The sequence below is a fragment of the Rhineura floridana genome, chromosome 4 (assembly GCF_030035675.1).
Source record: "Rhineura floridana isolate rRhiFlo1 chromosome 4, rRhiFlo1.hap2, whole genome shotgun sequence".
Classification (NCBI taxonomy): Eukaryota; Metazoa; Chordata; class Lepidosauria; order Squamata; family Rhineuridae; genus Rhineura; species Rhineura floridana.
The window spans coordinates 133,150,995-133,166,390 of record NC_084483.1 but is presented as its reverse complement, the minus strand read 5'-3'; the positions used below and the strand labels follow the sequence as shown (position 1 = coordinate 133,166,390).

The 15,396-nt window shown below is 42.3% G+C and overlaps 1 protein-coding gene across 2 annotated transcripts in view; it reads left to right on the top strand.

The window, feature by feature from the left end:
• Positions 1 to 15,396, top strand: part of URB2 (URB2 ribosome biogenesis homolog) — a 33,490-nt gene that overhangs the window by 7,487 nt on the left and 10,607 nt on the right. For both annotated transcript variants that reach the window (XM_061624476.1, XM_061624477.1), the window contains exons 4-8: positions 919 to 4,303; positions 6,999 to 7,159; positions 8,798 to 8,908; positions 10,855 to 11,088; positions 14,539 to 14,629. In XM_061624476.1, the coding sequence (XP_061480460.1) occupies positions 919 to 4,303; positions 6,999 to 7,159; positions 8,798 to 8,908; positions 10,855 to 11,088; positions 14,539 to 14,629 (3,982 nt within the window). The remainder of the gene's footprint in view (positions 1 to 918; positions 4,304 to 6,998; positions 7,160 to 8,797; positions 8,909 to 10,854; positions 11,089 to 14,538; positions 14,630 to 15,396) is intronic.

The window sequence follows — 15,396 nt, the reverse complement described above, 5'->3', positions numbered from 1 at the left end:
TTCTTACCCCATAAATTCTGCAGTCACATAGGAAAGTTGGTGTTGTAAGTTTTTAAGAAGTTTTTGAGCTTGATTTTAGGGCATAAATAACATGTATTGTTTTTATAATGACATTTTTGAACACTTTTGAAGAACCAAGACTAAACAGTCACTGAGACAGGATTTGCTACAGAGCAGCCTAGATCAGCTTTTCCCAACCAGTGTGCCTCCAGGTGTTGTTGGACCACAACTCCCATCAGCCTCAGCCAGCATTGCCAATGGCTGAGGTTGATGAGAATTGTGGTCCAACAACATCTGGAGGCACACCGGTTGGGAAAGGCTGGCCTAGATCATGCCAAGGAGAGAAGAGAATTTTTCATTCTGCAGAAGCACTATGCAGCTTTGTTATTAGAGTTGGTGCCAGATTTGACTTTCAGAAAGGCTGGATCCTTCCTTATCCCCTACATTCACATGAAGGGGTCTTCACTTTGTCTGTTGGCATGTCCTGGTCCCTGTGTCCTTAAGATCTAGCTGCATTCTCATCAGTACTCCTCTTACAAAGAGCCTCAGTGGATTATTTGGGTATGCTAGTTTTGGAAGGAAAACAATACTGATGGCAAGAAGACAGGGAAAGAAAATGAGACATACACTAGGTGATTTGGCACATAGCATATAAGCTGCAACAAATAACCCTTTACCAAAAATCATGCAAGAAGACCCTGCCCGGTAGAGGAGGGATAGGGTGCCTGTGGCCCTTCTAGAATCATTATTGGACACCAGCTCCCTCCATCCCTGACCATTGGACATGTTGGCTGGGGCTGATGGGAGGTGGAACCTAACAACATTTGGAGGGCACCAGGTCCCCCAGCTGTACTTAAGAGTGTAATTTCTCTGTGGAACATTGACCATGAATTTTTTCTCTTCTTGTTTAACCTTCAGGTCATAAATGAAAAACTTTCTGTTTCTTACACTCAAAAAACCTTGAGGAACATTGGCACAGTTCTAAGTTGTTGTAGTGGCATCCTTTCTATGCCTCCTCTGTCAATAGTCTACACTGCAAAATTTGAGCTCCTGGTGGATCTTCTAAGTAAGTTGTCCTGGTTAGCATGTTGGCAGTTGTCGTCAGAAGATGCTGTGTCCTCTCAGTTGTTCGAAGTCCTCATTTTGAGCTTCAGGCAGTGCCTCCTGATTCAGAGGCAGCAAGTGAACGCCAATCGTGTCTTTGGACAAGTGACCAAACATCTGCTGCAGCCATGCCTGCTCCTGAGACATTTGCTCACAGCCAGCGTGTGGACACACACAGATGGTGTCCGCATACGTCAGCATCTGAACAAGGAGATCCGAAATAGCATAGAGACTTTGCTGACAGCTGGTGTTTTTCAGCCAGAACTCTTGTCCTCCTACAGTGAAGAGTTGTTGGCTGAGAAGGATCCCCACACAATAAAGAAAAGGGGCTTGAAAAATCTCCTGCAGCCAGCCAGCACAATCCAGACTAGATTAAAAGATGCTAGTTTTTGTCAACCGGCCCTTCATGGGAAAGTGGTAGCAAACTCAGTGCCTCTGCTCTTTAAGCACTTCCTAGAGTCTTATAATAAGGCAGAAAACCATCTTCTGTGTTTTCACATGCTCACCAGACTTGTTGGCTGCCTAAGGATTTCCTGCCTGCAAGGGGATCTTTGGAACAAGCAGCTTTCTCCATCAGACTGGATCACAGAGCTTCTTGCAGTGGAGCAGCTTCTGAACTCAGTGCTGAGTAGCGGCATCTATAATGTTGCTGCTGATAGGATTCGGCATAAGGAGGTCCAGTTTCACTTTTATCGCCAGTTGGCACAAATGTTGGTGAGTCATTCTCAGGCTGCCATACCTGCATGGTTTAGGTGTCTCAAGGTCTTGATCTCATTAAATCATTTGATTGTGGAGCCTGACTTGGATGACTTGATAGCCTCAGCTTGGATTGATGCAGAAGTCTCTGAGCTGCGTACAAAAAAGGCTCAGGAGGCTCTCTTGGCTGCTGTCTTCCACACTTATGCCAAGTTGCGGCAGTTCCAAAAACTCTTTGAAGAAGTTCTGTCTGTCATCTGCCGCCCTGCTGCAGAAGAATTGAGACGCCCAATTCTGCCTGTAGGCATCAGGGCCAAGCTCTGTGAGTGCCTTCTGGATCTTCCGCCCAATCAGATACTGGACATTGTGTCGCTCATATTGGAGAAATATCAGACTTTCATTATTCCTGATGTCAGAGGTGATTCTGACGTGGCCTTGAAACTCCAGTCCATGAGTACGTTGCTGCACTCTGTTCTGTTCCATATGAGGAGCTTAGATGATTCCACCCCGTTGCCTGTTGTGCGTCGAACTCAGAGTCTGTTGGAGACAATGCAGAGAGAGGTAATCCAAGCTTTGTTCGACCTGCTGAAGGATTGCCAGGCAGAAGAAACAGAGCTGGAGCTTTGGACAGAGAAAGTTGGTGACTCGGCTCTCCTCCTCGCTTGCACCTGGGTAGCGGTTGATACTCTTTTCCATTTAAATTGCCGACAGTATGCCTCCCCATTAGCCAAAACAGTCTTTGCTGTTCCTGATTCCACTGTAGACAACTGGGACTTCTCAGCTGTCCTCTCTGGTTTGGATGCACCATGCTGGGAGAAGATTACTAAGCTTCTAAGTTGTTCTTGCTCAGGGAGTAGATATTGCACAGAATGGCTGGTGCTTCAGACAATGAAGAAGATGTTGATGCATGTCAGCTCTCAGACAGAATCATTGCATCAAGCTTTGCAGTGTGCTGGAGCTTTTATCCTTCAGTCTGGAAGATCTTCCATGAATGGAGAGGAGCCTGAACCCTGGGATGGAAATGCAGGCACCATAACTAGTTTCACTTACCCTACTGCACATTGGCACCTTGTAGTCTCCAATCTTCCAGTCCTGGCTCCCTATCTTTCCATGAATGATACTTTGTATGTTGCAGGCGTGCTCTTAAAGATACTGTTGGCGAACCAAACACAGGCAGCTCCTGATGATGATGATGATGATTCCTTAATCACAGTAGGAAAGCTGTCTAGAGATTTGCTGCTTGGTCCTCTTCTTCCAGAAATGCAGGTGCTGCACTCTTCTTTCCTAAGCCACATAGTTCAACATTGTGCTAGCATTGTTGCCAGTCAGCCTGTTCAACAGTTGTCTGCAGAAGATATCCCATGGTGTGAATTTGACCCTTCTGATCGTGTTGCCAGCATAGGACCTAGCAATGAAGGTCCTATGTTTGTGTGCTGGACAGCAATGGAGAAAGTTGCTCAGAATATACTATCATTAGTGAAAGGGAGATTTTGGGTTACCTTGGAAGAAGAGCATATCAAAAGGCTTTTGGATTTACTAGAGATAATTTCAGCATTGCATCTGGACAGCCTCTTTCCTTTGGATCACACACGGTGCTTCCTTTTGCTGTTCTCTTTGGCTGTCAATACCACGGCAAACATTGCTTGCAGCGGGGCCACCTTATCTTTGCAGTTCACGACAACCTGCTTCCACCTCCTAGCATGCCTGCAGACTGGCAGAAATGCAAATTCGTCCTTCAAAGTTTTCCATGCCAGTGATGTTCTCGAAGCTGTCCTAACCTCCATGTTTGTAGCGTGCAAGACAATAGCCAATGTTTGGGTGGCTGGTCCTTGGGACAGATTTCTTCATGGGACCCAAATATTTTTGGAACGCTATCTTCAGGTGATACTTGAAAGGAGGCAAAGTGTGAAACTGAATCTGGAAAAATTCATGTCTTTCCTAGCAACTTGCAAGCCGTGTGCAGCCAGTAATAAACACTCTGAGAATTGGAGCCCTGCAGCTGACCAGATCCTGTTAGTGGCACTAACTGCACAGTGTCACGTTCTGACTTTGTACTTGCAGCAGCAGCAGCAGCGTGAAAACCGGCAGGCTTCAGGAATCCTGCCTATTTTGCTGGAACAGGCAGTGCTGCAGACAGGAGCAGCGATCCAGCTCTGCATTAGGAACAGCACAAAAGACCAGCCCTTGCCTTTAGCATTCATACCGTGCATTACTACCCTTCTGAAAGCAGATTTGTCTTGTGCACATTCAGTGGGCCTTGTGACTGGGGAGAATGTGCAAAGAAGCCCTCCGAAGCCAAGTAAATGCCAGCAGCTTTCTCACAGTGAATTGTACCAAAGTTTTTATGTTCAGATATTGAGAGAACTTGACTTGGCTAATGGCAATGTCCAGTTCCTTCACTCAGCATTGCAGTACATAACTCTATTCTGTTCAACGCCAGAATTGTATCCTGCACAACCAACGTCGGTTGCTGCATTTCACTCCATCAGAAAACTACTTGCAGGTAAGGAATTGTAATCTTTTCTACCCTCTCAACCTTTTGTTAAATATGGAAGTGTTTAAGCAGTTTAAGGGAGCTGGCATGGAAGGTACTAAACAGATAGTGCTGAAGTGATTAGACGGGCAACACTGGCTTGTCTTAGAATATAAGAGCCCTGCTGGATCCAGCATTCTCTTCTTATAGTGCCAACCAGATGCCTATGGGAAGTCTACAAGCAGGACGTGAGCACAACCGCACATTCCTGCTTTTGTTCTTCAGACTCGCATTAAGAGGCATACAACTTCTGATCCTGGAGGTAGAATGTAGCCAGTGTGACTGGTAGCTGTTGATAGCCTTATATTCTGTGAATTTGCCTAATCTCCTCTCAAAGCCATCCAAGTTGGTGGACATCACCACATTGAGCTGATCTGCATGTAATGTTAAACCATAGTTTTAATATGAACTGTGGCTTAACACAAACGAGCAGCTTGCTGCTCAGAAGTCCCAGCTTTGGTCCCTGTTCTGCGTTTGGAGGGAAAGAACTACATTGCCAGCTTAGCACTATGTGCAAACCGGTGCTTATAGTTTGTTTCCTACAAACCACCCACAAGTGATAAGCCAAGAACAAACCTTGGCTTCTGCTTATGGTTTGTTTGGAGAGAAACAAACTGTAAATGCTGAATTGCACATGATGCTAAGCAAGTGCTTTGGTTTGTTTCCTCCAAGTTGGGCACAGGCAGAAGTGGGAAGGAGTGATGTGGGGGCTTTTGAGCAGCATGCGCAAGCACGCTTCTCATTTGCATTAAACTATAGTTTATTTTAAACAATGGTTTAATGTTATGCATGAATTGGACCAGTTTGTAATAGCAAATCCCATAGCTTAACTATCCACTGCATGAAGAAGTACTCCCTTGCATCTGTCTTGATTCTCTCACCATTCAGTTTCATTGGATGGCCCCAAGTTGTAGTATTATGAGAGACAGGGAAAAACTCCTCCTTATCCACTTTCTCCACACCATGGATAATTTTACCTATATCACATCCCCACTTACTTGCCTTTTTCCTAAAACTAAAAAGTCCCAAATATTGTAACCTTTCCTCAGAGGGGTTGCCCCAGCCCCCCAATTGTTTTGTTTGCCCTTTTGTTAATCATGCCTACCTTGTGGAAGCCTTCCTGAAACCTGCACCTGTAGCCCAGCTGTCTAAAAATCGGTACGATTACAGTCTCATGAGAGAGTGCAGGTTATGTCAACTAATACAGAAACTTGGAGCTGCTCAGAGGCCTCAAACTCCATAAATGCATGAATTTGCAAATAAGTCGTTCATAAAATGAAGCGATTATACAATGAGTTCCCATTCCTCATGGTTGTTCAGCAACACAGAAGAGACATGGCTGGCTTCTGTTAAATACTCGCCAATGAGAGGGAACGTGGCTAGTCTTCAAGCAGGCAAGGAGTGGCAGTTCTTCACTCAACTTCTCGTGTTTTCTAAATAATAATATCCCTTTAACTACATGTCACCCAACTGTTACTTCAGCCCCAGATCGTTGAGGCCCAATTCTTTCTGCCATGACAAAATTTACCCAAAGTAAGGAAACAATTGAACTAAATACTAGGCCCATGTTGCCAAAATCATGCCACAGAATTGTGGATATTTTAGTAGAAATGTGAAGGCCTGGAAAAAAACTGGAAAAATTTGGAGTGAAAGTGTCTTTTTCCCAATTTTTTTCTGTTTTTCCCAGGCCTTCACATCTATATTTTAGTAGGATTGTCAGCTTCAGGTCAATATGCGGTTAATATATATATTTTTAAGAAGATGTTCAATTGCTATTAACCTATGGGCCACAGCTAGCTCTGATTTCTCACTTGGCTGTCCAACAGAGCTACCTCAGAGCTACCTGAGCTCTGGAGATGCCGTTTGGTTGCATTTCTCTATAGGTTTCTACTTTTCTTAGAAGGAGAGCATGTGGCTGTGTAGAATATTTATTTCCATTCTCCCCCTCTCCCTTCCTCTTTCCCAGAACAGGCTTCATACTGGCTGAGGTAGAAGCAGAGGGAGGCAGAGGATGGCTGTGTGGACCTGTGGCCTTCCAAATGTTGTTGGGCTACAACTTCCCTCAGTCCCAACCAGCATGGCCAACAGTTAGTTATGGTGGGAGTTCAAGTCCAGCAACATCTGAAGGGCCACAGGCTTTCCCAACCCTCGTCTGGCTGATAGCTGCTGCTTTAATATCATTATGAAGACAAATGGAAAACATAGCCTCCCTTACAGCAATGCATTGTACTTCCTGCCCTGTTCTGTAGCCACTGCACTTTGCAAGATTCCATCTCTTTGTTGTGCTAAGTGAGAAAAATCATGTTGATGGGAACCATTGGAGATTTCAGCAGGAAGGTCCTGTGGCAGGAGAAGCTGGACCTTCCATTCTTCTCCTTAACTTCAGGTCTTTGATAAGGAATAGGGCTCCTGTCCAGATAAGAAAGCACTTGTTCAGTTTGGTGAAAGCTTGTGTGTGCATGTGTGTGATGAAAGATACAAATTATTTGAGTGCTTCTTCAGTGGAGCTCTTTGTGGTGAGAGTGAGGGACAATGTTCTTTGCTTGAAAAGCATTGTGATTCATGCAAGCCTATTTTTAAATTTGTTCTTAAAATGATTCAGATTCCAACAGCCATCTGTGGACCTAAACAGTATAGATGATAGTTTTGTCTTGAATTATTGCAGGTCCTGGAGTCACAGTCCAAGTGATTCAAGAACTAGAAGTCCAGCTGACAGAACTGATGGCCCAGCTGGTGGCTAATTGTACGACTGATGATTTCTATGCCATGTTGAGGATGGTGCTTGAGGGATTAGATGTTTGCAACATTTGGAAACAAAATCATGAAGTAGGCAGGAATTTACTTTATTGACTTAACTTTTAAACTTCTCATGTTGATCAGTGCTGCTCAGCCCCCACTCCTATCCTGTTTCCTGGTCTTATATTACATTGCTACCATATAATAGCAAGCACTTCCTTGCATATGTGGAGAAGAGATATCACAATGCACAGCATTGAAATTGACATGTCTGAGCATCTTGAAAAATGGAAATGGACTGCCTTCAAGTCGATCCTGACTTATGGCTACCCTATGAATAGGGTTTTCATGGTAAGCGGTATTCAGGGGGGGTTTACCATTGCCTTCCTCTGAGGCTACTCCTCCCCAGTTGGCTAGGGCCTGCTCAGCTTGCCACAGCTGCACAAGCCAGCCCCTTCCTTGTCCGCAACTGCCAGCTGGGGGGCAACTGAGCTCCTTGGGACTGCAGCTTGCCCACGGCTGCACAGGTGGCAGGGCATGTAACCCCTGAGCCACTCACTGTAGGGGTGATCTTTAGCTGGCCCTTTACACCCAGGAGACACGAGCGGGGATTTGAACTCACAGACTCTGGACTCCCAGCCAGGCTGTCCTCCCCACTGTGCTATACCAGCTGTGGTTGAGCACCTTAGGCTGAATTAAATTATCTAACCCGGTGATAAGAATCTGTGGCCCTCCAGATGTTGTTGGACTCCCAGCTCCCCTCATTTCTAGCCAGCATGACCAGTGGTCAGGGATGATGGAAGTTGTCTGGGGGAAGCATAGGTTACCAGTTGCGGATCTAACCAATGTTGCCTATTCTTCCTGGCACTGGCTCTCCAAGATCTCAGGTAGAAGTCCTTCCAAGCTCTGCTGCCTGATGTTTGTTTTCTTTGGAGATGCTGCAAATTGAACCTGGAACCTTCCAGTACAATGCATATATTCTGCTCTTGGAGCTGTGTCTCTTTACAAAAATGCTTTAGCTGTTCATGTGTAAATACCCAAAGTGGGGAATTGGACCCAAGTCTCTCTAGTCCAGCTCCTCCTTTATCTATACGCTAATGCTGATCTCAAGTCTTGAAATGCTAGTGCTTATGTTATGAAAGCCACACTACCCATGCACAAGGGGAAAGTATCAGCAGACTTGGGATGTTTGCAGAACCCTCCTAAGTCTTGGGGGGATCCCCCCAAAAGCCCAGTAAGGACTGAATGTGCTCAATGCCTGTGGCATTCTGACTACTGTAGAGAGGGAAAAACCTGAAATCCAGGGACAGGAATTGGGTGGGAGAATAGGGTGAATGGAAAAAGGAGGTCAGAGGAAGAGATGCATTGTAGGGGAAAAACAATGCATAAAGCAGGGGTTCTTAACCCTAGGAGGTCAGTGAATGAGCTTCAGGGGGTCCACAAATTGTTGCATCAATTTCCAATGCAATAATATAAATTGTATTTATTTATGGGGTTCTATAACTTTTATCAGATTCTCAAAGAGGTCGGTGACCCAAAAAAGGTTAAGAACCACTGGTGTAAAGCAGTCCTTGCATGTTTTTGTGTGCTTAAGTTTCGTTAATTTCCATGAAATCTTGGTGCACCTAACTTTCCCTGGGTTTCATCCTTCACCTTCAATCATCTTTTGCTTCTCCTATTGGATAAGATTTACGTTTTGTCACTGTCTCTTGTTTTTGTTTTATGCAGGAAGTGTTGTCAGCGGTTACTCTAGTCAAAGTGCTACTTGGCTGCCCTTTAAGTGGAGAGAAAGAGAAAGCTTTCTGGCTTTCCAGTCCACAGATAATCACTGCTTTAGTTGTGAGTATCTCTGCAGTCAGAACTGTGGTCGCTTAGGGCCTTTCCATGCTACTGAAAATAAACAGGCTCCCATGATTTTATTTTAATTATTAGTGAGGGTATGACACTGCCACAAGTTCCTTTCCAGTGCCAGTGACATAATATCAAATCTAGTGATGGGGAACCTGTGGCCCTCCAGATGTTGTTGGACTCCAACTCCCATCATTCCATGCCATTGGCCAAGCTGGATGGAGTTGGTGGCAGTTGTGCCCGACAGCATCTGGAAGGCCACTTGTTCCCCACCTTGATCTAATCCCTACTTAGTGGATGGAAATGGAGAAGCTACACTTGTCGTTGCCATTCCTGCTCATCCCCCCTTCTGTTTTGTAACATGGATAGATTTGCGCTCCACTACAGGGGAGAGGTAGCACTCCACTTTCAAAGAATCATAAAGGCGGGGAATATTGTGCACAAAATGTAGGTGTATGGGGGATGGAATAGCCTTGCTACTCTGCAGCTTTTACATAATCTGTTGGATGCATGTTCTAGCACTAGGGTTGCTGCTGTTATTTTTATTATTTGTTAGATTTGTTAGTCTCTTGTTACTCGACGGTCCCCAAGTGACTTACAACATTGTTAAAAACCCAAATAAATACAGTGCATATCATACAATAAAAACAAAACAATACAACAAGAACAATCCTCATAACAGCTACAGGAAGCTTTGACAGCATACTTAAAACATCATAGTCTATCAAATGCCTGGAAAAAAAGAAAGGTTTTACCTGGTGCTGAAAAAGATGTCAATAAAGGCGCCAGGTGTACTTCACTGGGGAATGCATTTCACTGATGGGGAGCCGCAACTGAGAAGGCCCCCTCCCTTGTCACCACCCTCCGAGCTTCTCTCAGAGGAGGGAACTTGGAGAAGGGCTTCAGAAGACAATCTAAGGGTCTGGGTAGCTTCATATTGGGAGAGGCATTCCAGAAAATATTGGGCTTTATAAGTAAAAATCAGCACATTGAATTTGGCTCAGAAGCATATAAGCAGCCAGTGTTACATTTGTTTAAAAAATGCAGTGGGTAATTTGAGTAGCCTTGCTTCTTTTCACATTTTTTAAAAAAATCAAATTGAGTGCGTGCTGCAGCAGTAAGGTACCACACTGGAGGAATGCATAGCCACCAATATAACATAAAGCAAAAATGAAAAAATGCATATTTACAAAATGGTGTGAAGGGAATTAAATTGCTGGTCACATCAGAAACAACATTCAGTAGGTTTCTGTGATGCATGTTAAAATGGTAAGTGCAGGAGCAATGAATGTACTTTTTGGGGAAATGTATTCTTTCCCGAGTACAAAATATAACTTATCCAGTGTTAAGAAAATGGAGTATCCCAGCAGCAGAGACCTTGAGATACTTGGAATGTGTGCCACAAATGTGTAACTTCTATTGAGATAAAAAGTTAAATATCTTCAGTACAGGTTTCCTACCTATACTGCTTGGTGTGACCTTATGTCAAAAACATACATAAGCTTTTACAAAGTCAGATTTCAGGTGTCTTAGGTATAGGTCAGTGGCTATGCATTTATTTATTTGTTTATTATCACTTTTATATTCCACCTTTCCTCCAAGGAGCACAAGGTGGAGTACAACATGGCTGTCCCCCTTCCAATTTTATTCTGACAACAACCCTGTGAGATAGATTAGGCTGGGAGATTGAGACTGGCCCAAGGTCACCTAGTGAGCTTCATGGCTGAGTGGAAATTTGAACTCTGGTCTCCCAGGTTCCAGTCTGACACTCTAACCACTACACCACACTGGCTGTCACCATTTACCAGTATTACTACGCTTGTGAGAAAGAATATATGTTTCTGGAAGCCCTGTTTCATTGTCTGATTGCTGGGGATGGAAATGGAGAAACATGTGCACACATCCTTTTCTACTTTTTTTTTTTCCTTCTGACTCAGATGCAAACGAAAGAGGCTTCTCAAGATCCGGTGCTGATTCCCACCCTCATTGTACCTATCCTGGAGACGCTGGCAGTCCTTCTAAGGCAAGGAGAAGGGATTCTCTCCAATCCTCATCATGTTGCACTTGTATTCAGCATTCTTCTGACTGTCCCTCTTGACCCAAGGGTCTATGGTAACATCTTCTTGGGAATTCATGAAGTTCTCTTTTCCATATTGCAGTGTCACCCTAAGGTAATGAAGGGGGGCATTCTTTTCTTACTTTTTTGTTTTTTAGTAAGATCCAGTTGGGGAACCTGTGGCCCTCCAGACGTTGCTGGACAACAGCTCCCATCATCTGACCATTGTCCACGCTAGCGGGGGTTGATGGAGTCCAGGCACATCTAGAGGGCCTTATGTCTTCTGTCCGCTGTCTTCCCTGCAATCTTATGGTTCTGAAGTGATTGCTATTGGCCCCAACAAAGCAGCCTTTACACAAATATCTTTCTATTTGGAGGGACTATGAGATCAGTGTTTGAGTGCATGCTTTATATGTATTATGCCCTCCCCACTTCTTGGTCTGATCTTGGATGACTAAATTTGTATTGGGGCAAAAAGCAAACAAAGACAAGTAGAGAGCTGTTTCTGATGTCACATTTTTTTCTTATCACAAGCCTCAAGGCTAGGGTTATGTATGTGTATAGCTTTTTAAAAAATACACTACTCTGAAGTCCAGGATTTACAACTGTCTGTATTAAACAGTATAGGCAAGGGATTTGAGTCTAGCTGTTTTGTACATGAACAGAAGGGGAAAGTGTATTCCAGCTGGAGCTGATGGGAGCTTTAGTCCAAAACATCTGAAGGACATCAGATTGATGATAGTTGCTATAAGGGACTTGAGCCAGTTTCTTCTCTTCATCCTCCTCAATTGATACCTCAACGTTCCATGCATCTCACAGGCTCGAAGGTGTTTGGGATTTTCTTCAACAAAAAGTTTTCTTTTTAATTTACAAATTTCTATACTATTGTGTACCTAGAGAGTCCCCCCACAAGTGTATAGAAGCCACTGTTTTATTTTTGGTTGGCTCAGTTTAGCTGTCAAATTGATAGGTGTTCAGTTACTTGAATTTGTTATTAGAACCAATTCTGGATTATTTCTGCTTCCGTACACGACTGCTGGACCCAATTCCTTTGCCTCTACTCATGGTAGTTTATTGTAGACTTCAGAGTTAGGTAACTTTGAGCTTTGACACCAGTCCCTTGAGTATTTTGAAGGATTTTTAAACTTCTAAATTTGAACTGTAAGTTTGTGATATAATAATAATCCTGCAGAGGGATGCTGTGTTCAAAACTGGATTGTGAATTTCAGGTGCTTTAAATATGTTTATGGTGTTTTTTTTACATAGTTTGATATGTTGTGGCCCACCCTGTGATCATTTTATTTTTTTTTTTTCAATAATTTTTATTCAGATTTTCATAAAACATACAAGACGAAATCATAAAACATTCAAAGACAAAAAACAAAATCAAAAATAGTTAAACAAAAAAAAAAAAAGAAAAAAAAAACAAAAATAAAAAATAAAGAGTAAAATATTGACTTCCCATTTGTCAAAGATCAAATCAGTTATAAGTCTATAATATATAACAATCCTGTCTCTTAAGTCATATTATAAAATCACTTTCCTCCAGTAGTTATCTTACTTAATCATCAAATCTCATAAACATTACTTTATTCTTTCCACAAAAAGTCAAAGAGAGGTTTCAATTCTTTAAGAAATATATCTATCAATTTTTTTTTTCCAGATAAGCATATCGATTAATCCATCTCATTACTAATTATGATAATCTTATTGTCATAACCATAGTCAAAATAAACATTTCAATTAATCCATCACATCAGAATCTGTTAGATTCAGTAATTTCAGTAGCCATTGTTCTATTATCCCTATTAGTTCCATTTTCCATCTTCCATCTTCAGTAGTCTTGTTAAGTCCAATAATTTCAGTATCCAATCTTCCATTATCAGTATTCCATAATAATCTTGCTGTCAAAGCCATAGTCATATAGTAAGAGTCTGATGGGAATTACCTCTATCCCAAATATTTTCTTGCCATCCATTCTGAATAGGTTGCTGAAATACTGCTGTAAAATCATATCTCTGTTCTTTTTTTCAAAATACACTGGGTCATCTCTTGAAAGTTTTTCCATTGTCACATGGCTGCAGTTAATTCCATAGATTTTCTCTATATTGGGCTCCATCACATCATTCCAGTCCAGAAGATTATCCATGCCATTGATAACTTTATCTCTAGAATCTTCATTAATTTCTTCAGAGATAACATTGAGTTCCAAACAATAGATTTTATTTCTAAAGTCCATAGACTCCAAATCTTGTTCCTGTTCCACGTTTGTTCCAATCTCCGGGATCTCCTCTCTCACAGGGACCCCTGTTCCAGTCTCCAGGGTCTCCTCTCTCACAGGGACCCCTGTTCCAGTCTCCAGGGTCTCCTCTCTCACAAGGACCCCTATGTCTTTAATCTCCTGTGTCTCCAAACAATAGATTTTGTTTCTAAAGTCCATAGACTCCAAATCTTTTTCCTGTTCCACGTTTGTTCCAATCTCCGGGGTCTCCTCTCTCACAGGGACCCCTTCCAGGGTCACCTCTCTCACAGGGACCCCTATATCTTTAATCTCCTGCTTCATTTTACTCAATTCAATTTTCAGCTCCTTACAACCCTGTCGCAGGTTTTGTTTCGTTATCTCAATCTCATCCATTATTTTCTGAAACATAGTTATTTCCAGATTCTCAGCCACTTTCTTAATTGCCATTTTAAAAGAAAAATATAGGAAAACCACTTCTTATTTCAGCAACAATTGGGTTAATACTCCAAACTTGGTGACATCACAGTATAAACAGAGCAGACAGCCTTATCTCTCCATGCTTAAGTAAACAAAATGCAGTTCCCAGGATCGAAACAATTAATGGCGGTCGTCAGGAAACAGATTCGTCAAAATAAAATAGACCAAAAAGAGAGTAGTCTCAGACAATATAATATTCTTCAAAATAAAAATCTGGAATAGAAATCCCTCTTCTGTGTATATCTTTAGAATGCAAATCCAGGACAGCTTTTTGCAACAAAAACAGAGATAAGCTATTAATTAGTGAGTAGCAGAGAGAAGTTATGGCTCCCCAGTGAGATGTCAAAAACCGATCAATCTGGCAAATCTCTTTTAAACAGCAACAATTTAAGTCAAGTAAAAGAAAAATATAGAAAGAAGGGTGCTTGCCTGTTAGTGCGTTCTCTCTTAGAAGATAAGATGAACGTTCGCTTTATCAGATAGAGCTTGTTGTTGAAAATCCGTCCCACCTTCGTCGGCTGGACCTCGTCCCATAAATTAATGAGATCTGGTCGTCCCAACAAAAATAGGCTTTGAGGTTAATCTCTTCGTTTCTCCCTACCCGGGAGAAGTTTAATCAGTCAAAAAAAAAAAAAATCTGACTGATATATCTGAATAAGCTTCTTTTGAGGCAGGAGCCCGTCTCAAAAGCAGGCACAGGCTAAGTCACCCTTCCCGGAAGTCACCCCTGTGATCATTTTATGATGAAAGGTGATAAATTTTGCAAGTGAATGAATATGTGTTAACGTTAATATACAGATTATCCTTTGTCCTGGTGCTTTAAAGTCATATTTAATTGGTTTGCAGGTGATGCTTAAAGCAGCTGCATCTTTCCTGAACAGTTTCCACAGACTGGTTATTTCAGCTATGCATGAGGGGAGACAGAAAGGAGACAGAGGTCTGATATTTATTATTTTTGTATCCCGTTCTGATCCTGTGCTATGATCCTATCCTATCCTGTGGGCAAAATGCTTCTGCGTAATGCAACAGCCTATATGTAATATGTGTAGCCATAAAAATGTTTACTGTAAAATAAGTCCCACTTTTGCTCAACTGGGCTTACTCATTAGTAAGTGTGCTTTGGATTGCAACCGATGCATAGATGACCTGGAGTTCTTCTGTGAACAGTGACGGGAACATATTTCCAACCCTTAAGTGAGTGGAGAAGTCTACCAAGCAAGAGGTTTTTATTATAAACTTGCAGGCTCCTACCCAGCATTGTATGGAAATTCTAAGAAACCTAAAAAATAGTGCAGTTTTGAAATAAGTGGTTAAAATCAGAGCAGTTTTGAAAGATTCAGCTTGCTATCTTGATTCAGAATGGTTTCCAATTGTATCCAAATGTAGACGAAAATCTGCTCCTTGATCTCAGGAGCCATCATGCAAAATTTGATTATGATATCTTAAGAGGTGTCCAGGTGGATAAGGAATTGACAAACAACTTTCCAAGATATATAATAGATTTGATTTATTTGTCAATTCCCATAAACAAAGAAGTCCCAAAGTGACTCCCAGCAGCAATGATACCAACAATACAACATGTAGAAAATACAGCAATTTAAAAATACTCTAAAAAGTTCACCCACCCACAATAATCAGTCACAAAAGAGAATAATCCTTTCCCACCCACCAGTAGGGTAAACACCAACTGCTGTCAGAAAAAGG